General features: G+C 41.5%; 2 protein-coding genes across 2 annotated transcripts in view; one reads left to right on the top strand and one right to left on the bottom strand.

The window, feature by feature from the left end:
• SYN3 (synapsin III) overlaps nt 1-7,460 on the top strand; it is a 206,431-nt gene extending 198,971 nt beyond the window's left edge. The window contains exon 14 of the mRNA XM_065838673.2: nt 1,229-7,460. Coding sequence (XP_065694745.1) covers nt 1,229-1,361 — 133 coding nt within the window. The 3' untranslated portion in view covers nt 1,362-7,460. The remainder of the gene's footprint in view (nt 1-1,228) is intronic.
• FBXO7 (F-box protein 7) lies at nt 5,886-19,182 on the bottom strand. Its single transcript, XM_065838688.2, has 9 exons — nt 18,873-19,182; nt 16,616-16,907; nt 14,452-14,679; nt 12,957-13,098; nt 11,671-11,754; nt 10,603-10,695; nt 9,460-9,636; nt 8,666-8,703; nt 5,886-8,286 (listed from the first exon to the last, which is right to left on the bottom strand). Exons 1-9 carry the CDS (start codon nt 18,992-18,994, stop codon nt 7,882-7,884), a joined length of 1,581 nt encoding a protein of 526 aa, XP_065694760.1. The 5' UTR covers nt 18,995-19,182; the 3' UTR covers nt 5,886-7,881.
• Nucleotides 19,183-24,448: the final 5,266 nt, after the last annotated feature.

Below are 24,448 nucleotides of genomic sequence, written 5' to 3'. Positions count from 1 at the left end.
TGCCTTCCCAGCAGCTCCTTCCAGGCTGTAATCAGCACACTATTGGCCAGAAAGCTCAATAAGAGTCACTCCCCCACTATTCCCTGAATGCAGGAGCCACACAAGGTTCTTTACTGGGCAATTTTTTGCCACTGGTAGTAAAAAGGGATGGGGAAAGTGCAAGTGGCATTGCTCACCCATATGAAATGCCAGACAGTGACTGTGTGTTTAAGCGCTCTTCTGGAGCAGAGTGCACCACTGAACTATTGTGGACCTTTGGTAGCAGCCTTTCCTGCCATCCTTCATGGACCGTATCTGGCTGGCACCATGGCAGGAAAGGCTGGTTAAAAAAAAATGTTTGATGGTGTTGACACCAGAGAGAAGAAAAAAAAAAAGTTGATATGAGCAAATTGGTATGAACAGATCAGAACAAAATACAGGCTAGGAATGAGAAGGCAATTTCTAGACTGTAGAGGAGTGATGTTCTGGAACAGGCTTTCAGTGATGATGTCTACATTAGAAAGGCAAACCAAGAGTGGTGGACTTAAGGATCAAAACGTTGGTGCTAAGGGTGCACTTGCCACACTACACATATTCCAGGCATTTTAACTTGGAGTCTGACCCTGTGCTGAATGCCTATTATTGACTGGGAGAAATGGCTCAGTGACAAAGCATAGTAGTGGGCAATATTGGGAGATCGATTTGAAAACCACAGTCCTGATCTGAACTTGAAGATTAGCAGATACACACCCAACAGGTGCAGTGTGGCCAATCAAAAGACCTGCATAACGCAACTGGTAGTGCAGACATGCCAGGGAGGGCAGGCAACAGCACACATTGCAGGAGACACAGCCAGCAACCTGCCGAACCTCTGGCTCTCACATTTGAAAGGACACGACTGCCATTCATGGTACAGCCGATGAGACAGGTGGCCCTCAGTATGAATACATTCTCCTGTACTGGGAGTAAAATTATTTAAATGTTCCTCACAACAGTAGCACCAAATGGCAATGTTATATTTTTAATCAGATGTTTTCATAAACACATACTAGTCTGGACTATGATCAATATGAGTCACCTGCCCACGCCTCATCTTCTCCCCTCCTCTACTTCATGGATGTCTTAGATTATGGAGATACTCTTTGCTTACATCTCCTTTTAGCCTTGAATTCGTCTGTGTGATGGAGCACAAAGCATCAGTAACAAGCTTTGAGCTTCTGCTGAGTCTGAACTCTGTTTTCCATTTCAGCAAATCGCAGTCCCTGACAAACACCTTCAGCATATCTGAATCTCCTCAGCGGGGAAATGCCAATGAAGATGAAGCAAAAGCTGAGACCATCCGCAACCTGAGGAAGTCATTTGCTAGCCTGTTTTCCGATTAACAGCCCTGCAGCTGGATCTGCTTTTCTCAGCCCTCACTCTTCATATCAGCATACCTGATGTCATCCTGGAATATACTCAGTGGTACCCAGCCATTTACAACTAACACCTGGGTAAAGGGAATTTAGAAAACTATAGTTGTTTTAATACAAAGAAAATATTCTAATAACAGTCTGAAAAGTGACTGTAAAAGTGGCACTATTTAGTTGGTTTTTTTGCATAATCAGAATCACATATGTTCAAATGACTGAGCTGTAAAGCAAATTTTACTCTTGCTAACCCCTGTGGAGTCAACACAGTTATGACAGCGCAAACTAGATTATATTTTGATCTGTATATAGTCAATACAATTGCTAACTTCCAATTACTGAATCTTTGTTGAGGTCAAGCTAAGAAAGAATAAATATAGGCTTATTTCAGAAATAGATGTGCAAAGACAGAGTCAAGAATAAGTATTCATTGACAGATAAAGTGAGCATGCTGAAGCATAGAAACACAGTGAACTGTGGAACTTCGTGATACCAGCTTTATAAATAAAAAAGTCACTTTTCAGAGCAGAACTACATTCAAGTTAAATACAGTACCAGGCATTGGTAAGCGTCGAAGACCACACGACGAGGTCATCTAGAGAGACTGCTGGTTTGTTCCAGATCACTTTGCTCATGGCAGACAAAACACCTCTGTTTAATGTCCTGCATTTATGTCCACTGCATGTGATTCTTGAGTTCTGAGAGAAAAAGGTCATGTTCTAACCCTGTAGACTCAGCTCAAAAATAACCTGAGAAATGGGTCTTACACACACACAAAAAAAAACCAATTTCTTCCCCTGCCCCTGCAGACACTGGAGTTCACATTCACAGTTCACACAAATTCCAGACAAAACCCAGCTAAACTCCAAGCACTTTGGTGACTTGGTCACATCTGGCTAAGTATGTCTCCCAGGAACATGCTTAATTAATAGCAGAGCTGATGAAGTGCACATACTTGTGTGCTGAGTGTTCCATAATACCGAATGGCCAGAGAGGTGGAGTGAAATCCTGTCTCCCTCCTAGACTTCCCTGGGGCGAGTGCAAAATGGATGCAAGGTGACAAACCTGCAATAGAACAGGAAAACTCCCCTTCACAAATAAGATGAGCTGGGGTCCATCCAGAGACACCAAGCCATGGGAGGGCATGTATGGGATTCCCCCCAGGCAGGTAATGATCAGTCTTAGTCCTCCCTGACCACCCCCAAGAATGATTCTTCCAGAGAAGACAGAGATGGATCTTTGCCAGGTGTGCTTTTCCTCTAAACCTGCAACACAGAATAAACCTGTATATGAGTACAAGTACTACCCTGTTTCCCCAAAAATCAGACCTACCTGAAAAATAAGCCCTAGCATGATTTTTCAGGATTTTTGAAGATGCTTGAAATATAAGCCCTACTCCAAATATAAGGCCTAGTTACAGTTCATTAAAAAAGTCAATTTAAATAGTGTCCAGGCAGCTATACATGTAAAATGTAAGCATCTTTTGGAGCAAAAATTAATATAAGACCATGTCTTATTTTGGGGGAAACAGGGTAGAACTGGGACGAGGCAAAAAAAATTGGAATGGCACAAGATACATTTGCAATTGGAAAAAACAAACAAACAAACAAACAAACACCACATTGGGTAAATCAGTGTATCTATGGCTAATTCTACCAGCGGAGAACCTACCCCTTGCATCATGTTAGTTCCATTCATAGCACACCTAATGCAAGCGCCAGTCCCCACCCCACCTCCAAACTTTTCTTCAAGTTTTGTGAAGCACTTTAGTCACAAATGGTGCATCCAGCTTCAAGGGCAGACTTTTGGCTTTGTGTTCCCCTTAGCAGCTTCACACTGATGACACTCACGAATGCCAAGTGAGGCAGGGAGGTCATTAATTTGAAAACATTTGAGCCAACAGGCGCAGATCTTTGCTGTCACTTAAACTGAGAGATCCCCAAAGCGGCAAAAGCAATAGCAGCATTTGCCATCTTGGAATCTTATGATTCACTGGTGGGAATAACGCCAAATAAGCAATTCCTTCCTGCATAGCACCTGTAATGAGCATCTAAATCCAAAGCAGTCATCTGGACCTTGTATGACTTACCCCTGAGCAGACCTTTACACATATAATGCCTTTTGTGACCTGTGCAGTCTCAGGTAAACCACAGCATAGCTTTTCCAGGTTGGAAGGCTCTCCAGAGACTCATCTGAATTGATGATTTATATCTCAAATTCAGTTTTATAGAACTAACCTATTCCCTGATTTTACTTTTTTTTTTCAGTTCTGTGTTGTCCTTCCAGGTTTGCTAAACAGTTTACAATATAGCATCATAAATACATGTCATTGTCTGAGAGAAAAGAAAAAAATAAGACCCTGCTGTTTTGCAGTCTCCAGGCGCAATAAGAGTGACAAATGGCCCTGAGCAAGCTCTGTCCCACTGGCAAGAACAATAGCGGATTAACAGGCTCCACTATATGGAGAGGAGGTAACACAACCCTGGTGGGAGAGGATTTCCTTCTATAACACTTCCCTCACTATAGTTTATGCCTTTCCCTGCTAAATGGTCACCAGAGATGCAAAGACAAAAATAACAGTTTACTGCCAAAATCCTCAACTGCTCTATCCCCTGCACCTTTTTATGTCTCTCTCAACAACACAACCTACACAAAATATAAGTAACTAGTGACTAGTGCGGCATGGTCCCATAAATCAGCCCCAGTTCATCATTGGAACCACAACAGTTGCATCATTTGCTGATGCTGCATTTGAACACAGCAGGGCTGTCCCTCCAAGGGACTGCAGTAACAGGATAGCACTGTTGACTCGACACCCAGCAGCGACTCAGATCTCTTAATTTGCCTGCAGCTCCCAGCTGTCACCTTTCAAGAGACAAGCAAACAGAACAGCATCTCCCCCTCTACCTCCAGCTTGCAAAAACAAGTAAAAGCAACAGGCACTTTCTGCTTAACTCCGTTACTCCTATAGTTCCTGAAAAGCATCTTCAGTTCTGTCCATGGAGGTGCTTTAATGAAAACACTGAGTTGATTTCCTAAGTTAAAAGGATGAAACTCTATACCATGTCCTATAAATGTTCCAACAGTACACTTCAATCGACAACTATGATGCTGTGGCTAGCAAGAGAGTCACAAGTGCATCATCGTATATGCAGGTTATCACCTTTGGTGCAGGGTTCACTATTCCAAAATCCCTGCAGTCTAACAAAGCAAGACAGAGAGGAAATACAAGTAGTGATAGGACAAGGGGAAATGGCCTCAAGTTGCGCCGGGGGAGGTTTAGATTGGATATTAGGAAAAAAATTCTTCACAGAAAGGGTTGTCAGGCATTGGAACAGGCTGCCCAGGGAAGTGGTGGAGTCACCAGCCCTGGAGGTGTTTAAAAAGCGTTTAGATGAGGTTCTTAGGGACATGGTTTAGTGCTAATTAGGTTAGGTTATGGTTGGACTCAAGGATCCTGGGGGTCTCTTCCAACCAAAATGATTCTATATGCTCCATGGGGGATCAAGGTATACCTCAAGAGGTATTTAGGTACCTAAAGTAACAGCTGGAGCTAGGGGCAGCAAGAAGGCTGATGAGTAGATGTTCCATTTAAGTCACAGGGCAGACACGCCCCACAACGTGCCTTGGCATCTTTCTCACACAGCTGTGAAAACTCAACACCTGGTGAAAACTTCCCTCTTGCCCTGAATGCTTTAATTACCAGAGGGAAGCCAAGAAACACAAATAGATTCATGTCTTTGGATCCAGCCCAAAAAGGAGCTGGGACACAGCTATGACACCCACTCATATCCACTACCTGGAAAACTAATTTACATTTTTCTGCTTAGATGCAGACTGAGAAACATCTTCACTTTCTTGTAGTATCTAGGTGTGGCGTTTCAAGACAAATCTCACTCATGTGCACATGCAACTAAACATCTTGTGTAAAGCTAAGGCTCAGAATAGCAGTCCTGCTACAACAAATACAGCGCTCTTGTCTCTCACTAACCACAGGCAGGTACGTAAGACCTTACAACCTGCATATGATTCAGTTGCTTCTTCCGCTTGACTTAAGTCTGATGAATAAGGTAAAACAATAAATAGAAAATCCAAGGACAATTGTTCCTTATTGGTAAGTGACTGCCGTTAGCAACCCCAAGAGTGCTGGCTACAGGTGCACAGTGCAGGTAAGAAATGCCCATCTTCAGGTATTTCACCTTTGGTGATTTCTCTTGAGTTTGCGAATAGCAGTCACACACACATACCTGCCTTGGGAGCTGGTGAATAAACAAAATAAGTAGCTAGTTTTCAAATATTTCCTCTGTTTTGTCTTCTAATTTCATACTGTTGGTCCTGAGATATTCAATTCTTATGTCATATCTGGTTTTATGAATAAAGGGAACTCTTCTTTAGTGAACTTCATAGTTCAGAAGTCAGGTTCCTTTATCTTTGGCTCATAATACTTTTACTACAATGTGAAGGAACAATGAAGGAATATCTCCAGGTCACTTAGTGTGTATCTGTAAAATGGTTGAGTTTATTTCTTCAAAAACAAATGTAAAAAGGACAAAATTCAGGATGAACAGAACCTGTGGCATCAGCCTGGCAGAAGTATGATGGCATTGTGTTCATGGCAGAGAGGGCCCAACTCTACAACATCAACGTATCTCACACACAGAGACCATTGCTCCCAGAAAGAGCTTGTTACAAATTTTTATCAGTTAAAGCTGTATAACCTTATCTGAAAATTCTGTATGCATTTCGGAAGCACTCATCACAAGGCCAAAAGGGTACAAGGCCAACACAATGTAGATTTCCTTTTTCCTTTTTATAGCCAGCAGAATATAAGGAACCACTAAGCTCTAAGAGGCCTGGCTATACGCTTACGTGAAAACTCCACTGGAACAAGGCAACTCAACCACTGCAAGCAAATGTTACAAATTAAGGCTAATCTGGGTATTAAAGGGAAATCACTGTCCCCAGACTCTATAAATACATACTCTCAGATGTTTAATCATGGCAGGATTTGCACTGGTATGTGTTGCAGTGAAATAGAAAAGGGAAGAAGAAATACTTTTGACAGCAAAATATTCTATTTTACTTCCACGGGAGCTAATGGCAAAACTTCCTGACCCTACTGAAGTCAGCTGATTTTATACAAAACAAGAAGATGCATAACTGAAATACCACCTGAAAAAGCACATAAGTATTACTGATTAAACAGCTTGTATTTAATAGGAAAAGTAATTCCATTTCCACTGTTGGAATTTCAAAAAATATCTAGGAAAATAATATCAGCTGTCACAACAGTCATCAGTACCATTTACATTTACAGAAACACTGAGATCAATCCATCTTAAAAAAACATGTAAGAAATGAAAAGTTCTAACAAAGTTTAGTCATTCCAGTCTTCCTTTAATTGAGCTCCATCATCAGCCTGCAGATCTCATCCGGAGACTTCAACTGTGGTCTTGTTAGTTGCTCATTAGTTAATAAGACAACACTTGAAAGGTGCTCATAATGTGGTACAACACATTTCCTCTTGACACAATCTATTTTGATACTTAAGTAAAGGATTTAGATGGACTCTACTGGAGTAAAGCAAGAACTGACTCTGCTTCTCCTGTTGTGATCCCATTTCCACTGTAACCAGGTCAACCAATTTAATCTCTTAAGTAAGCTAAACAGGAAGATTTATTTTTGCACCAATTTTAGTTCACACACAGTAAATGCAGTTGTACTATAACTCTTTTTTTTTTTTTTTTTGTAAAATCAAGGATAAAGACAAAAGTTTTGCTGCTGGTTCTTTGTAAAATTGCTCTGCTTCTGTTCAGACTTCCGAGTTGCACTGTAGCATGACTTTACTCAGCTGTTTGTAAAACAAATTGATTTGTGTTCTAAGATTTCCATTGTAAAGAAAATCCATTCCCTGTATTCTTTGTGTATTAAGTAACAATATAAAAAATGCTTTTTATCTATTAAAACATTAAATCAAAAATGAACTGTCATCTTTGACAATTTCTACGAACTCACATCTACCGTAACAGGGGTAGTATTCTGTTTTATGTGGAACATTATAATTTTTTTTTTTATAAAGATTATTAGCCAGGTAGATTTTAAACAACATCGTTTTCCTGGTTATTTAATAACTCTTCAAATAACACAGACAACTATAGGGTTTGTATTTAAAGTGCCCTGTATCTGATGCAGCAAATATTCAGCTGGTATCCTGGTGTCTTGAGAAGCATTTCACAGATGACTAAGGGTGTGGGGTGGGGGGGGAAGCAGAACAACCTGTTTTAAATTGTAGCTCTTCATGAAACAGACCTTAGTGCCAGGTGATACCAGAGCATGAAATACACCCAGCGTTTGCTGCCTAAACATTACCATGCACACCTGCTCTTGCCACAATCTGAAGAAAAGGCAGATGTTAGTGCCTCGGATTTGCGATCTCCTGCAGTTACAAAGCAAACTCAAGAACTAGGAAACTCACTGAAGGAAAAAACTGTGATCAAATGAACGCACGGCGAATGTCCATGGGGCGGCCCCGGCTGGGTCTAGTTGGAAACCTGTCATTGGGACCAGCTCGTCCTGGAAGTGTGGGGTTTGCTCCAGGCAAGGAACCAATTGGATCAAACGGTGCTCTGAATGGAGGAAACTGGCCTGGTGCTTCTCCTGGACCAGGAATGAGTGAATTAATTGGGTCTCCAACATATGGAAGTGTTGGTCTCTCATCATATTCTCCACCAATGATCATTGGGGGATAGATTGGGTTTGAGGGGAATGGGTTGGAAGGAAAGGGATTAGGATAGAATGGGTTGGGATGAAAGGGGATTGGATGAGGTGTGGGGGGCAAAAACATCATGTGCCTCCATCTCAGTGCATCCTTCTTCTGTTTCAACTTTTTCTTGTACAGCTGCAGACAGAAACAAAATAATTCGAAAGCTCTGTAAGTGCTTTGTGTTCCACCTTCAGCAACTGCCTTCAGTTCTGCAGCACATCTCAGAAAACCGCTCCTCCCCAGTCTGAAAACCCAGAGCAGCAGCTCCCCTGGCTGCCAAAGACCAAACACAGCATCTCTGGAAGACCCCGAACCCACAATCTGGCCATGCACCATGTAACTTTTCGATGCTGTTTTCCTCCAACTCTGACCAACCTCAACACATGTATGTAGAACACCCCACTTTTAAACTAAAATTTAACTCCAAGTTACTGCTTCCTAAAGTCTATACTTTATTCTCAAATTAGCCCATGGAGACTAATGTCAGAGAAATTATATTAAAAAAGTCACCTACTTCTTTCCAGTCTGTGTCAGAAGGCCTTATAATAGGATCTACAAAGAGAAGCAAAAATTTAAGAAGAGCAATTTATTTTAAAGCAGCATTCATGTCACAGATGCCCACAGTCTTGTCAGAACTTGCAGAAGAATCAAGAGATTAAAATCCACTTTGGCTAACATACAGGGTGTTTCAAATAGATGGATCCCATTTTAAAGATACAGTTGTTTCAAACTGGGTCCATCTCCCTGAAACACCCTGTATTTTTCATAAAGATAATATTAATAAATAAAAAACTCCAGGGACATTCAATAGGTAACGTACTTGCACACCCCTTTTCCATAAAGTATCATCTCCAAAAGTTACTGAATAGGTAGAGAAATCCCAGGGCTACTGTCCCCATCTCTGACTTCTGACAGCACCTCCCTTGACCGCCTTATTTCTTCAATCTCTTGTGAGAGGTTACAGCAGAAGTCTCTTCCCTCCACTTCCTAATGTTTGCAATAGCCGGTACACCAAGGTAGCCAGGGAAATGGATGGAAACAAGGAATGTCTGCACCACACAATGGGAATAACTATGTGGTCCATCAGTAATGGTCAGCAGATTGTGCTCAGTTTTCAAGGCAAAAAACTGAGCATCCACCTGAATTACACCTGATCAGCCGTACTGGTTAGCATCACAAATGACTGCACTTACTCACAGTGTTTAAAAATTTGATATGAGGCTCCTCAGGCAGTCACTTCTAAGTCTGTCAGAATTAATCTCTCTGTTCACAGGAGAATACAATTAAAAACACGTGTTGCAACATTACCTCGGAAATCTCGCAGATACATAAACCTCCACAGAAGCTGGTCATTTGAAGCTGTGTACAGATCACGGCAAACAGCAGAAAGAGAGATGAGTGAACGGACATCCAGAAGTCTGAAAATCCGAAGCTTGAGCTCAAGGGGAAGGACCACTAATCCAAACACATCTGGCAAGTTCAGAGCTACAAAGTCAAGAAAATATTAATAGAAACATTACCTAAGTGGTGCAGAGTTTATCTCTAAAGACCTGAAAAGAAAGGAAGGACATTCTAATCTTTCCCTTAAATCATTTCCCTCTGATGCTCGAGTTACATCACTTTTCTCAGAAAGTACTGTGACGTGACTTCTTATAAAACACATCTCTTGCAACTCTAAGTACATTTATAGAGTGCAGAAAATAGGGCAAATGACACTTTATACTGACCACTATTGGCCTCTGTAAACCTAAGGAACATTAAGAAACATGTAACTAGGTTTATAGGCTACAGAACAAAGGAACAGGTAAAGAAAGAAAGATCTGCCCAATTTCATGAGCCCACAAAAAACACATCAAAAGCAGAGCACATGCTTCACATAAAAACTTCCAGCACTGCAGTCTAGAGGGAATTCCATTGAATAGTCCTCAGAATTCATAACTGAGACCTTTTATGGCAATAGCTATGCAGAGAAAGCCTGGCTTCCTCCTGCTCTGCAAACACCAGCTTGGGTTACTTCCTGCCATCCTTTCCAAGCCCTCAATGACCGGTTACTGAGATCATTCCTGGGGTTAGACTTCCAAATATGATACTAAGTAATTCTTTTCTGCATTGACAAAGAAATTGATCAAAACCACAGAACTACCGCCACAAAATTATTGTTGTATGATTTTCTCATCACCAAAAACAGACACTCCAGTCTCTTAAGTAACATGAGAGCTATCAAAATTTAAAAACAGGAAATTATCATTTTATTAATATTTTTCTGAGATACAAAGAATAGTATAATTTCTTTAGAATGTATAAATCACTTTATGCTTACTCTTTGTATACTCATCACTAAACAGCTGTTTCTAACACTTTTCCTTCAAGGTTTTAGATAGACCACTTTCCCTCCATCCACAAAAGTGAAGTACATCTGTGGCAGTACAATTGTAAATATTTTTCTCTCACCTTGCCGGGCAGCAGCCAGAAGAGAGTAAACCAGCTGGTCTTTAAAGAGACGTGATAATTTCTGAAGGTCTTTGTAAACACTTGCAGCCTTTTCTATCAAATAACAGAGGTAAAAAAAGTAACTTCAGGAGGTTATAATGCAAAAATTACATAAGAGCCAAATAATTATGATCTTCTTACAAGCGGAAGTGTAATCTGCTTGTAATCTTGATGGGAGCAGCTCTGCAGCTAGAGTGTAATGATCATGCAATATGTAATTCATCGACAAACTACAGACCAGTTCCATGGTCAAGTTAGGCTTTCCTTCGGCCTTAAAAAGCACCATTAAGAGAAATACTTGAGTCCTTCAGAAACAAAGTGACTCTCAAACTGTTAGATTTCAAAGCTCATGTGTAACATGCACCTGTGTAAAAAAAATTTATATTGCAAGCATTTACAAGAGGAACATTTTTCCATGCTGTTGTCTAAAGCAACAGGAGCCAGAAGACTCTACCATTGTATCAGACACATTTCAGTGCTCAGTCATTTTTCTAAAGCCTTTCGGCAGACTTGTACATCCATCTGCCCTTCTCTCTTCCCCAGCCTTATTCTTCCCCCTAATTTTGGAATTCTGGAGAGAGTTGTGTGGTCAGCACATGTTTTCTGACAAAACAATTATAACAATCATGGTGCCACAACACGAGTGTAGGTACCATCAGCCTCTGAAGTCCTGAACTGCCAGGCAGAGAGGGGGGTATAAACCAGCATCACTGCCCCACAGACCCACACATACGCTTAGGACCTCATAAATAAGAGCATATGGGCCAAAGCATGACTCGGGCTTTGCAAGGTTCTTTCCTTACACAGTTAACCCAATAAATTCATATTTTTTCAACAGCAAAATGTGAGTAAATGGCTACAACTCTGAATTCCTTTTACCACAAAGCTATGACTCACCCAAATAGCAAACATATTTTTATTCTTTTTTTGCTATTCTTCACCTATTTCGTCCTCTACTGAAGTATATCCTTACTGTGTGACTTCTCTATTTTTCAGTTTACTACTATAAATATCACAGCACAATCATACCTGGCTCCTGAAAGCAAACAAACGATGCTGGCAATAGCTGTATTCTCTTAACACCTTTAATCTCTTTGTTGATTTTTAATGTTGCTGCAAATATAAGAGGAAAGAAAAAAAAAGGCATTCCAAAATTTAAAACACATTAAGAGACGACAAAGATCACTTCACTACTGCCTTATCCTTCAGAGGTGTTATACTTTCTTCCCTTACCAGAGTCCCTGAAGGAAAATATCCAACTATAGCAAGCAGCTAGACAAATAAATTCAGAAAAATAAAACAGAAGTTAAAATAGCAAGTAATAAACAAATAACTTTGTGACAGAAACCAAGCACTGCCTTCAACTATTGTATCATGTGAGAAGAGATGTAACACAGCTAGAAGATGTACATAGCAAACCATTGTTATAACCCAGTTGTTAACTAAATCTTTACTAGAGAAAGACTCAAGAAGCTTACTGTAAAACACTGTATGCAAAGTAGTTATAATACTGTCCTAAATCTAACCTTAACCTGACTAGGCTAAAACATTTGATCAAACTGTGTACATGTCCTGAGAAAACATATGTGCTTACACAAATTGGCATAATCAGTTACAAGTTTTACAAATAAATATAAAATTTCTAATCAAAGTTATCTTGAAATTAGAACCAAGTCCCAATTTAATCCTGTTTCTGCAAAAATGTATAATTTCTCAAATGGTAAATAAAATGTATTTAAAAAAAGCAACACTTCCCCCATCCTAAAAAAGACCAAAAAAAACCAAACAAAAACTACCAAGTGATATGGAGTTGTTAGAAAAAAAAATAGGCTTCCCCAAATTTTTTGAACTGAATAGCTTAAACTACATACAATTTTGAGACCACAGTTAAACTGATAGTGTGCTACAGGAAAGATTCTACATTAAAGCTAAAAAATACATAGTCTGGAAGTCGTTTATAAGTCTTGCAAAGAACATGAGACAAAATATTGTAGCTGGAGTAAATCTACCTCTTTTAATGTTTGACAATGTATACCAAAGTTCCTGTGAAACAAGACAAGAAACAGATTTGTACAACATTTCAATGAAAAGGCCAGCTGATTCCTCTAAGGACTGGGCTATTATGATTAGAGGGAGTAAAACAGTTAACAGGGAGGCAGGAAATGCCAAGAACATTCAGCATCTCTTGCACCGCAGCAACCTGGATAATCAAGGTGCAGTTCTAAACAGTGCAAAAAGCACATTTAAGTTTTCTCTTGCTAAATAATGGTGATATTTAGCCATGTGCATCCAGGATAAAAACGTGACTAACTTACCATTAATAGCAACAAGATCCCCCAAAGGCACACAGGTTAAACCAGCAGAACCTTCTTCACAAAGGGGATGTGTATACTGGAGCTTATAAACACCATTCCCTCTCCATTTCTCTGGCATAGACACTGCCTTGGCTTCTGTCCCCTAAAAATACACAGAGATAACACTGCCATACTTTAGCAATGTACCAAGACTAAGGGGTGAAACAAAGAGAATTAAAAGTTAGGAACTGCGAGAATGCTGCTTGCAATTCAAATCTTGGTTTAATCCCAATGCAGATTATGACACAGGCTATAACTGCATCATTATATACTATTGTTCCCAAGGCTAACAGCAAATCTAGGAGAAGTTTAGTAATTTTTTGTCCTGTCCCAGTTTCTGATAGCAAGGGCTGTTCAGTGAGTAGAAACACACCTATTTCTTTAAGACATGTACTTGACTCTGTCATTTATTCCAGCATTCTGACAACTCCTGCATGTATATTAATCTATTGCATGAAAAGCAAGTTATTGCACCATTTCTGTGAACTCAGGAGGTCTGACAGGTCTTGAAGAATCATACCTTATATCCATTCAAAAATCTGAGTCAACTAACAGTTTTTTGCTTCAGCACGAAAAGGCTCAGATGGAACCCCAGAGGGGGGCACAACAAAGTCACAAGTACAAGCAGACTCTCTCCTTCTTCTTAAATCTGCACCGCAATGATCTTCTTGACTTACAAGCCTACCAATCTGACACAAATAAACTTTCTTCCCACTGGCAAATGTATTCTTCAGATAGTATAGGAATGTAAATAATTTAGCAGGTTTAGTAAACTGGTACTGGTCAACTGGACACCTACACTGACTCCCTACATGTGCTTAGTTAGCCTCGCCACAAGAAAAAAACATGAGGATTTAAATACCTTCCCTGAGAAGAAATTTTTTTTGTGCATTTTAGCCACATATTAGTGAACATACAACGCAAATCTGAAAACCTAATGGGAAAAGGTGAATTCATACATTGTACAGAGGTACTAATGTAGGTGCTTGACTACAAGGTAGATACCTCTCTAGGTTAGTGGAACCAAAGCCTAACTGAACTCGGCTGAAATTAATACAGAATTGAAGACAACATTTTGTCAGAACAAGCCTTGTTAACCACCATCTGAACAGGATACCATTGAGATGATACTGATCCTTAAGGCAGCACTTCAAAGAAGCACTACAATCTAAGCACATCCACAAAAGCTAAACAGTATAAAGCAGAAACAGGAGGTTACCAGCTGGGTCCAAGTCAGGCTGTGGACTGAAACACAGGGACAGGCCTTCTCTCTCACATCAAAATGCTGCTCTAGTCTTTAGCCTTGAGGCTCACTAGTCAGGCAAATAAGAGAAGCCGACACTTCTGACATATTCAAAGCCAGAAGAGGATCTTTAGATGCATCATGTATCACACATTCCCACAATATTCACAGCTTTCACATACTAAGAAATTTCCTGATTGGTTGTGCACCTACCTGAGGTACATAGCCTGTTTCCATCATGAGAAGATGTACTAGAACAATCAAGGCATCGGTGGCACTGGTGCACTCAGCAGAATGATAGAGCATCTCTAAGGAATGTGGTATTTCACCATCAGCCGCTTCACTGCACAGCATGGGCTCAGAGGGATAGGAACCTGTACCTTCTTCCAGGTCAACATCTTCTGGGACTAATCCAGAAGGGAATTCTAGGCTGGATCCTGCCTTCAAGGGAAAGTAAAACATATATTCATGCAGAGAAGTACACCTCTATATACATCAATATTATTCATCTGTTTATTCCAGCCTGCACAGGCACCAAGTCTACTTATGCGAGTTTTACAGATTGAATACATCTCCATTTTCTAGTATCCCAGCTGGAGACTGGGATTATACACATACCTTCAGTATTTTTTTATATTTATAATGCAAACGCTTCATAAAAGGGTCCAATTGCATAAACTACTTGAAGACAAAGTGATAATACTAGATTTTCATCAGGATTTTTGTGACATACACAAAAATAACTTATTCAGTGTAGTACCACCATTTATTTAAATACAGCCAACATGCATGACAAGTAACTAAAATGATAACTTGGACTGCTTAGAAATACAATAGGCCTAAATAGTTGGGGAAAAAAAAAATAAATGGAGTATATCTGCTGCCACTTGAGGAGCACTGTGGTTTTACTGTGGCTTCCTTTCTTCTATCAAAATCATACCATGTTATTACATTAAGCGATAAAACTACCCACAGACACATTAAAAAAAAAAGTAGTACTGCATGAAAACTATAAGTAGATTTACCTACAGAAAGGGTCAGGAAGGGGACAAAAAGAGTTTAGAGCTGTAGCTACTTCTCCCTCACATCCACCCCCAACGGCACAAGACATCCTTATGTTTGTAGGAGACTGGCATGGCCGTCACCCATGGAACTTCAGCCCTCTTATTATTAACAGCAATGGACATAGCTCCACTTAAAGACTTTCAGCCTTCTAGAACTCTTCTGCAGTGACTCTTAGTTTCTTAGAAATTTTCCTGCCATCTTTCACCACAGTTCTGGAGGAAGATAAGACAATCTTACATCTTGGCTTCGAATATTAAATAAATAAGAAACACATACTTCTGCGGAGATTACTGTGGTCTGACTGACACACATAGGGCGCTTGCCTGCCCACAGCACCATGTAAGGATCATTGGTCCTGACACGAATCGTGACAATGGTCCAGCTACATTTTCTTTCATTACTTACAATTCTTTTTATCCCAAATCTTAGCTTTCATGTGTTAAAACAACACTTTAAAAAGACCTCGTATAAAAGTAGTATTAAAGGACACTTTGTATTTTAAATTTGATCCAGAACAAAAGAACTACTTGCTTTGAAAAAAAGTTTGAAGACTATTTCCTCGCAGCTTCTCAAGCTCTTGTGTAAACTATACAGAATTGTATAAGGAGATAGACCATTGCACTAAGCCATATCTGCAGAATCTCCTCTAAGGAAGATCATTCACCACAGGACCTGGCAGCTGGTGGAAGCTGTTATCTGCTTAACTATTCTATGTCCTGTCACATGGGAAGCAAACCACTGAGTAATATGAAAATTGTGCCTATTAACTGCATGAAGCATATAGGGTCATACAGATGTATACCTACAAAGCACAAGGCAGCAGCTACCTCAGCAACACAACCTCCATGCTCAAGCCAGACAGGTCTCTCTCCATGGAAGGCCATCTGAACCACAGGGAACTGTTATAACCCATTAGAAAGGAATCGTGCTCTCATCACACGGTTGGTGTTTCCAACAGGCAGCACCTGTTGCATTTGTTCAGGACCGAGAATCAGTTTCCTTTTAGAAGACAGCACTGAGGCAGGTAAGAAACACACTCCTAACTTCCTTATGGGAAGTGCATGTTCCAGCAAAAACATTGCATCCTGTAAAAATGTCAGACCTGAAACATCTCAGGGTCTCTCAATTAGCTTCTGTGTCACAGTTAATATACAATGAATAGAGACAAATTTCCATCCAAATAACTGGCTATATATCAGACAAGTATAAGGAGCTAAATATTCTGAAAAAGATTCTCTACTATATACAGCAATTAACACAAGATACCTTCTTTTGTGCCTTGTGTTGTACAGGCCAACTCTCATGTACTTACCCTCTCATCATTCTTTTGAACTTCCACCTGAGCTTTCTGGTTGTCAGATTGCTCATTCTGCCCTTCTTCTTTTGAACTGCTAGCCTGACTTTTGTTGGGGATCAAGGTGGGCGGCTCATGACCATTCTCAAGTGGGAGAGAAGAAGGAGGAGGTAGGATGGGTTGTCCATTTGCTTCTTCTAGTAATAAGCATATCAAATCACCAGAAACAATCCCATATGAAGCTAAGGTCTTCTGATCTTCTGTGAGAGCATCTTTTCTGTTTAATGTTATGGAAAACTTGATATCAGAACTGCAAAATAGGAAAAAAAGCAAAAGAAAAGAAACATGGTTGGTGGTGCCCAGGTAACTGAACACAGAAGTACCATTAGAAATGCATTCTACAATAATACTATGCTCTGGGCTTTAATCCATTAATAAATAGCTATATATTAAAGGAAGAGTGGGGAAAAAAAATATGGTATGAAATTACTTCCCCCATGTTTCTCTCTGAGTACATTTTAAGTATCTGTAGCTGCTTGGCAGGTATAACTTCATTCACAGTAATTGCTCATTAAACAGTTATGAAGGAAAACAAAGAAGTGCCCACCAAAATTGGAAGACATCTCACCTAGCTTTAAAGACACTACTGGCTGAGACCATTTAAAAACAAGAGACTGTTGCAGACTACCATCTTGCTGTCTGACTAAGCTGAACATTCATTTTGAAAGGTCAGCAGCTGCCCTACAGTATGCTAGTTGCAAATAAGGGTAATAAGATGTTTCAGGGCAAGAACTTAGAGAAAACTCCTCCAAACAGTAATGCAACTGGTTAGCAGTAAGCAGCCATGCAGAATCAGCTATAAAACGTACCCATTGTGGCAAGACAAGTTGTAACTTCCTATTCCACCAGCCCACAGTTATGCAGCACAGCACAGTGCTGTCAAATGTTATGTACTGCCAGTGAAACATCAGCACATAGTAGCTAATTAAAGGTTTGTGAATACAAACCCTTCAGCCATCATCAGAAAATGAGCCCCTTGTGTAGATATTTAAGTTGAATTTACAGACTTTAATGACCTATAAAGGCTGCAATAAGCTCTCCCTAGATAAAACATTTATGCCAGGGGTGTCACTGGGGGCCACATCAGCCTTGCTGTTGCTTTCAAAGTGCCGAATATAATTTTAGGACTGTATTGAAGAGAAGCTGCCAAATTAACATACAGTGTGATTAAGTTACAAAAGACATACTCATCATTAACCAATTGACATGATAGATGCTTTCTGACCACCTGCAAAATGAGGGGATATTTTTCAAGTTTTAGATCCTTCTGCATGACAAGAGGGAGACAGAAGATCAAGTAATACATCATTTAGAAGCAGAGTGCTTAGTTTATATTTAACTAATAATTAATAGATGCATTGTAAGGAACTATTATAACAATCAATTCTTTCTTAGCATAGATGTATGTCAAAATTTTAAAGAATTGTAATGCATATGTAATAATTATGTGAATATAAGCAACATAAGAGGATCCAATCTTTGCAGCACTTACAGAGGATGATCCCCAGTGTTCCCCAGCGCTGATAAAATAAAGAATGCCGCTTAAAAGTATAATTGACTCTGCTGTTTTTATTTCTCCGTTTCAGTATAGGCATAGGAGTAGTTACATTTATACAGTCCTAAAATTACACTGGGCCCTTCGAAGGCAACGGCGACACTGACGTGGCCCCGGTGAAAATGAGTTTGACACCCGTGGTTTATGAAATTTAAACCCAGATATTCTCTAAGAAGCCTGCCCTCCCGAGCCGGGTAACGCCTCCAGGCCTGCAACCTTCTGGCCCCCGTGTGAAGCGTTACCGGTGCCCTCCTGCCCCGCCAGGGGATGCCGCACACGGGCCTACCCGCCACCGTGGGCCTCGACCCGGAACCGGCGGCGCAGCTCGGGTCATCCTCCCCCGCCAGCCGCTCTGCCCCTCCTCTCGGCGCCCGCCCTTCGCGCTCTCACACTTGGCCACGGCGCGGCCGGCTCCGCACGACCTCCAGCAACCACCGCCCCTTCCTTCCCCCGCCGGCGGCAGCCCCGCCACCGCCCGCCCCGTAGGGGGCAGCAGCGCCGCCGCGAGGGAGCTGAGGGGCAGATAGGCCAGGTCAGGCTGGGCGGCCCCTCCCCCCGCATGGCGTGGTACGGCCCGGCCGGCCCAAGCCCTGCGTGTGCACGGCCACCCCCCCCTCCCCGAAACACTCCCCTCCCGCGATGGTTCGCTCCGCACGCTACCTGTAACCCCAGGCGGGCAGCAGGGCCTGGCGCAGCTGCGCGCGCAGCTCCCCCAGCGTTGGCTCCGCCCCCTGCACTTCCAGCGGGGCCGTTCGCTTCTGCAGCCGCACGCGGAGCTTCATGGCGGCGGCGGATCTCAGCGCCCGCCTCGCCCCCCCGAGAGCGGGCCCCGCCGGGTGGCCGCGATGGCGATGGTGGCGGCGGGCAGCGGGCGCAAGGGCTGCCGGGGCGTGTCGTTGTTTTGGTTGGCGCGGCCCCGCCCCCGTTCGGCCCCGCCTTCCGGGGGCCCGAGGCGTTTTCTCCGTGCGCCGCCGGCCGCGCGCGCGATCGGTGACTCGGAGTGCCGCGCCGTGGTCTGTGCGGCGGCGATTGATGATTGGCTGTTCGGGCTGTGCGCGCGCGCATGCGCTGTTAAGAGTCTCACACCTCCGTCCGCCATTTTTGCCTGGGGCTGACGGTTGATTGCAGTTATGGCGTCAGCTCCTGTTCTCCGTTACTGAGGTTGCTGTGCTGCTGCTGGTGTTCGGCAGTGGCTTTTCCCCCTCAATGGTTTATCCCTGCCGCGCCTGGGAGGTGTAAAGTCAGTGGAGGGAGTGATTTCTACACAATGGCTGCCTGCTGCTGTGCAGAGCGGTTGGTTGGGCTGCTTGTCTCCCTTCCTCTTCGGTGTAATATCAGTTTAGATGTTATTCTAAAACGGGAAGTGCCAAGGAGAGCCTATTGCTGGCTGGGCATTGAACTCTGTTGGTGAAGTTAATGGAAACAGGTGCTAGGGGAAGGGCTGAGGGAAGATGCTGTCCCCAGGAATGTTTAGTTATATAGGAGAATGTGTTTTTTTAAAGGCAGCCTACTGAATTGTCATGTCTGAGGTAACATTTTAGCACCTGCAATCAGTAATTCAAAAAAATACAAAGTGTCACAGACTTCATATTAGTGGCTTTAGTTCTCCTTTATCTGTCATACTTGAAAAAAAGGTTTGTCCACGTACCTTAGACATTTTCAACAAGTATACTTTATTTCACCTAGACATACGCACTTTGTAAAAGTGTGCTGTCAATGGGGGGGGACGTAAAAGGCACAATTCAAGTTTTTACTTTGTTTGATTAATTACATTAAATTACAGAGAACTGTGAATTCAGAAGTAACTTTTGAATAATGCTTATTCTCAGATTATACCATTTACTTACCACATTTCTCCATGCAGGGAATAACAGGAGAAATAGGAGGTACAGGAAAATGGGGTATTTTCTAGGCATATAATAGTAAAATAAGAGTAGGTAAGGCAAACTTGAGAGACCTAGCTTGCACAGCTACCAGCTGTGTTCATGGTACTATTCACGTTGCTTAACCCTGTGTTTGTAGGAACAGCCCTATCTGTAACCTTCCACAACTTAGGGGCCCAGTCAGGAAAAGGAGACTGAAGTTTCAAAAATTTTGTTCTGGACTACAGGTGAAATCTCCTTTATGCCATCTGAACATGGTCATCCAACCCTGATAAATGTGGTTGCTAGATTTCAGTTTAGAGTTTGCTGTCAAATACATCTAAAGCTCAAGGGCAACTATGATCTCATTTCACTAGGTCAATAAAGTTCTCAGTGGAAAGGAGAGGCTAGTATTGATGAAGGTGATAAAAGGAAAGGCAAGGAGACTACTGCAATGGAAGAATCCACTCATTGAACAATCAAAGAGCTGATGCTCATGACAATCAGCTTGGTGTTCCATACTGGTCCTTCAACCATGAGCATTAAAACAAATTATTTCCTGAGAAGCTTGCTGCAGCCTTCGCCACTGCACCGTTTGGAGACGTGCTGATGCAGTCATCATCAAGTGGGGCCACAACCTGGACAAATCCAGAAGGGTAGGGTGCTGCAGCAGCAGGAAATGAGAGCAGAAGGAAGTGCAATGGCAGGGATGAGGACTAAAAGGAGAGATCAAGAACACTGTCAGAAACTCTGCTTTCCTCTCTCTTGAAAAGGGATTGAATCCAAAGTGAGTTGTGCTGCTGCTTCAACATCATGAGGATTTTCCATCGGCCATGGACATCCTGCTCTGTTTTGTCCTTCAGTCTTGTCCCTGTCCCAGCAACCTCCTGTGTTCCCACTGGCTCCAGGGCTGCTTAGTCTGCACTATTCAGGAAGGGTGGAGGAGGCTTCCCTGATACAATAAATGTTTGTGGGTGCAGTTGTGATGTTTCCAGCAGAAGCACCGTTTCAGTAGCTTGCACAAGCTAAAGTAATTGTGTGAAATAAAATGGTTCAGTTTCTCAGAAGCTATAGCACTCATTAGGTAACCAGCTGCACCAGTTACAAGTGAGCATTTCTGCTGGCATTCTGCTATTTTTTCCTTTGAATTTTATGAGTCATGACACAATGTAAGGTTTAGACATATTTCCCACACACCATTAAGTACTAAACAGGAGAAGCTCCTGAGAAACAATCATGGTGAAAGGCTAAAACATTTTCCAAAGCTTTCAAGTTTGCTAATTTCAAATGACCAAAAACCACCTTTTTTTTTTTTTTTTCTCTTGCATGTCTTTCTAAAAGGGCTGTTATTTGATGAGTAATATTTTTTTTCTCCACCATTTTGTCTCAGTCTGCAGGCAGGAAACTTCCAATGGCCAAGTATGAAGTTGTTCTCTGGCTGGGAAAGGCACTATGTCAAAATAGTGCAGGAAACCTGTGTGCTTATGAGCTTGAAGAAATGGTTGTATACAGAACTTTTAAAAATGGTGATGATTTTGGTTTTAGTCTGATTAATTAGAAAAATATACAATGTGGTGACAAAGGAAAACTTTATCAGCATTAAGTATCTCAGAACAGTTGTTAAAGACAATGTGCTTTCTCAACTCAAAATACATCTTTGAGGGTTTTTCTCTCCAGCATGGTCAGCGTACAACACAAGTCATAGAAGTTGTTTCACCAAAGCAATAAAACCCTATTGATAGCCCTAGTGGTTTCTCTTGAGAAATTTGAAACTTAAAATAGCTGTAGTCCTGTTGACCTACAGTCAGCTTCCCATGGCAGAGAAGTATAAAAAGTAAAGGTCTCTTTGGTTCAGTTACATGCCTCCTGGATTTTTTTTTTCCTGAAAGCCAAGTGTGGTAATAAACCTATGAGCTAATGGAAATTTTCCATTATTTTTGTTTCTGTATTTGCCGCTACAAAAAGTGTATTTTATAATATGTTTAAATAAATGTATATATGTATATATTAACCCTCATGATACTGGTATTTTGAATGACTAGGGTCACATTGAAAGATGTGAGAGATGGTCGAGCGAGGAGGAGGAGGGTATGAAGGCTGGAGCATCATCAGGAGATCTGTGAAAGTCTCAAGTACCATTTTAAGTGAGCCAGTAAGGGAGGAAGTTCAAATCAAAGGCAGTAGAAAGAACCTCTTAACTTCTTGCAGCTTCATGGTGGTCAACTTCACCCCTAAAAGGTATTTTAAAGCTCTTCGTGCTAGTGGCCTATAGCTGATACATTTAGTGGAGCTCTACTTTACACCATCTCAGGTTGGCTTTCTACAGATGACCCTTAAGCAGCATCTGAAGTCTGCACACATGACTCTTAACTTCTCTGTTCCCGATTAAAATCTTGGTCATATGGAGCAGAGGACCCTTCAGTGGGTTTTCTGGGGCTTGACAGATTGCTTCAGACCTTTTTAGCTACCACGTTTTCTTGGATTTATCTGTTTCTGTACAGTATTGAATTGCTGAGAGTTGTGTGCAGAGCAAAAATCTTTGAAGTGTCACATCAAAGACAGAGTTTGATATCTTTGTGTTAGCAGACCAAAATCACATTTCTCTGGGTAGTAAATAGAGGCTTCACCCATGGAGGAAGATTCTCAGAGGAGGATTTCCTATGTCTCTGATAAACCAAAGGGGTCAGGTTTTTCTTACTGAGGTTACTGCATCCACTGTCTAGGAATCTATGGTGAATTCTTACAGGACTGCAATCTATACAAAATCAGGGCAGGAGCTGCACAAGTTGAGACAGTGCCTCATCCTGCTGTCAGCTCCATGAAAGTAACTGAATGGTTGTACCAGAGACTAGTGAGTGCGCCATGCAACCAGAAGAAAAGCAGAGAAGAAAGCTTAGAACAGACTTATTCAAATGATGGATTTGGGTCTGAATCTGGGCAGATTCTGGAAAAATAATGCCTGCTGCATTCCTTCTCAAGGTCTCAGTATTTCTTACTCTTCCCCTGTCTCTTGGAGACCAGCTTAAGAGCACCCTTACAATTCTTAGCTGTGAGGGCAGTACGCAGTGCAGAGCTAGAAAAAGAACATGGATTTTTTTTTTTGCTAAATGGGCTTTGATATTGGGCTTCGTAGTCCTGGCTCGGGTGCTAGGACAGGGCAGATACAGAGGTCAGCAATGTGAACTCAGTAGATCCAAACATTGGAAAGTGTTCATTTTCCACCAACTCATCGGACAACTGCCTGTCAACATAGTTATGCATTGTTAACAGAATCTTTGTAGGCTTTGCAGCTGGTATTTGTTTTGCAGCCTGGCATGGATTAATAGTTCTCTGGCAACTCTGCTCCAAGGCTTTGAAAGCTTTTATGAAAAGCATCAGCAGGCAAGCCACGCTCAGGAAAAGCTGTGGTAACACAGCAAAGCCTCAGAAAGATTGAAGGGGTCCCAGACCTACTCACAAATATAACCTGTGAGAACAGGGGTGGCCGTTACATCCGATAGGTTCTGTTTGAAGATTTCATTGAGGTAGATCACCTGCTGCCTCATGAGTTGGGAAGTGGGTAGCATTGCTTTCCACACTGAATGGAGGAAATCATGAACAGGAACTTACTGGAGTTTTTCTTTCTCCATGGATATTTCCAGTGGTTGTGGAGAGGAGATCACTTGTTTTTATGTTGTTTAGCAAACTCCCATCTATATCGTTTACTGATTTCTTTAAGCATTCCTGCCAATGTATCTCTTCTACCATATTAAATTTTGTATTCCTTTACTGTCAGAGTTGATTTTTCCATATGGAATATCAGTGTATAGGAAGGGTTAAAATCTTGAAGCTATTGAGTTCTTTTTGATTTGACATTGTTGAGTGAGCTGCAAGAAGCCTACCTGTTCTTGAGCATGCTGCGGAATAACTAGAAACAATGGAGCAAGGGAGAAACTGAAAAATCCAGTTCCAGTTCTGGGCTAATAGCAGAATTATTTGTGAAACTAAAGAGCTCTTTCTGGACTTCAGGTTCGGTAGACACTGTATGTGCTATCATGTTTGAGAACTGTTTGTCCTGTGTTTGTTAACTATTGAAGTTTCTTTTCTGAATTTTTGGAAGTGAAAGGAATTAAGGAATTTTTCTGTGGGCTGTAACTGTAGGGTTTTGTGCAGGACTGAGGCAAGACAAGGACAAAAATGTTTTTCAGAGATATTCTGTTCTATTACAGAGATTGGTCAGTTTAAGAGTGTTTCTATGGCTGTGTTAAACATGTACAAGACAATGGTAGTGACTTTTTTTTTGTTTTTCATCAGAAGCTGTATTAGCTCTTAGGTAGATTTTAGCTGTGATCTTTATTGCAAAATTTATTTGAAGTTTTTGCAGGCTGTTCACAA

This window comes from Patagioenas fasciata, chromosome 1 (assembly GCF_037038585.1).
Source record: "Patagioenas fasciata isolate bPatFas1 chromosome 1, bPatFas1.hap1, whole genome shotgun sequence".
NCBI lineage: Eukaryota > Metazoa > Chordata > Aves > Columbiformes > Columbidae > Patagioenas > Patagioenas fasciata.
This window is presented reverse-complemented; position numbering and strand designations above follow the sequence as displayed.

Coding starts and splice junctions, on each gene's coding strand:
- FBXO7 (XM_065838688.2), bottom strand. CDS start 18,994: ATGAAGCTCCGCGTGCGGCTGCAGAAGCGAACGGCCCCGCTGGAAGTG. Junction 11,755..12,956: donor GGATCTTGTTGCTATTAATG/GTAAGTTAGTCA, acceptor TTATATTTGCAG/CAACATTAAAAATCAACAAA. Junction 10,696..11,670: donor TGTTTGCTTTCAGGAGCCAG/GTATGATTGTGC, acceptor GTTATTTGATAG/AAAAGGCTGCAAGTGTTTAC.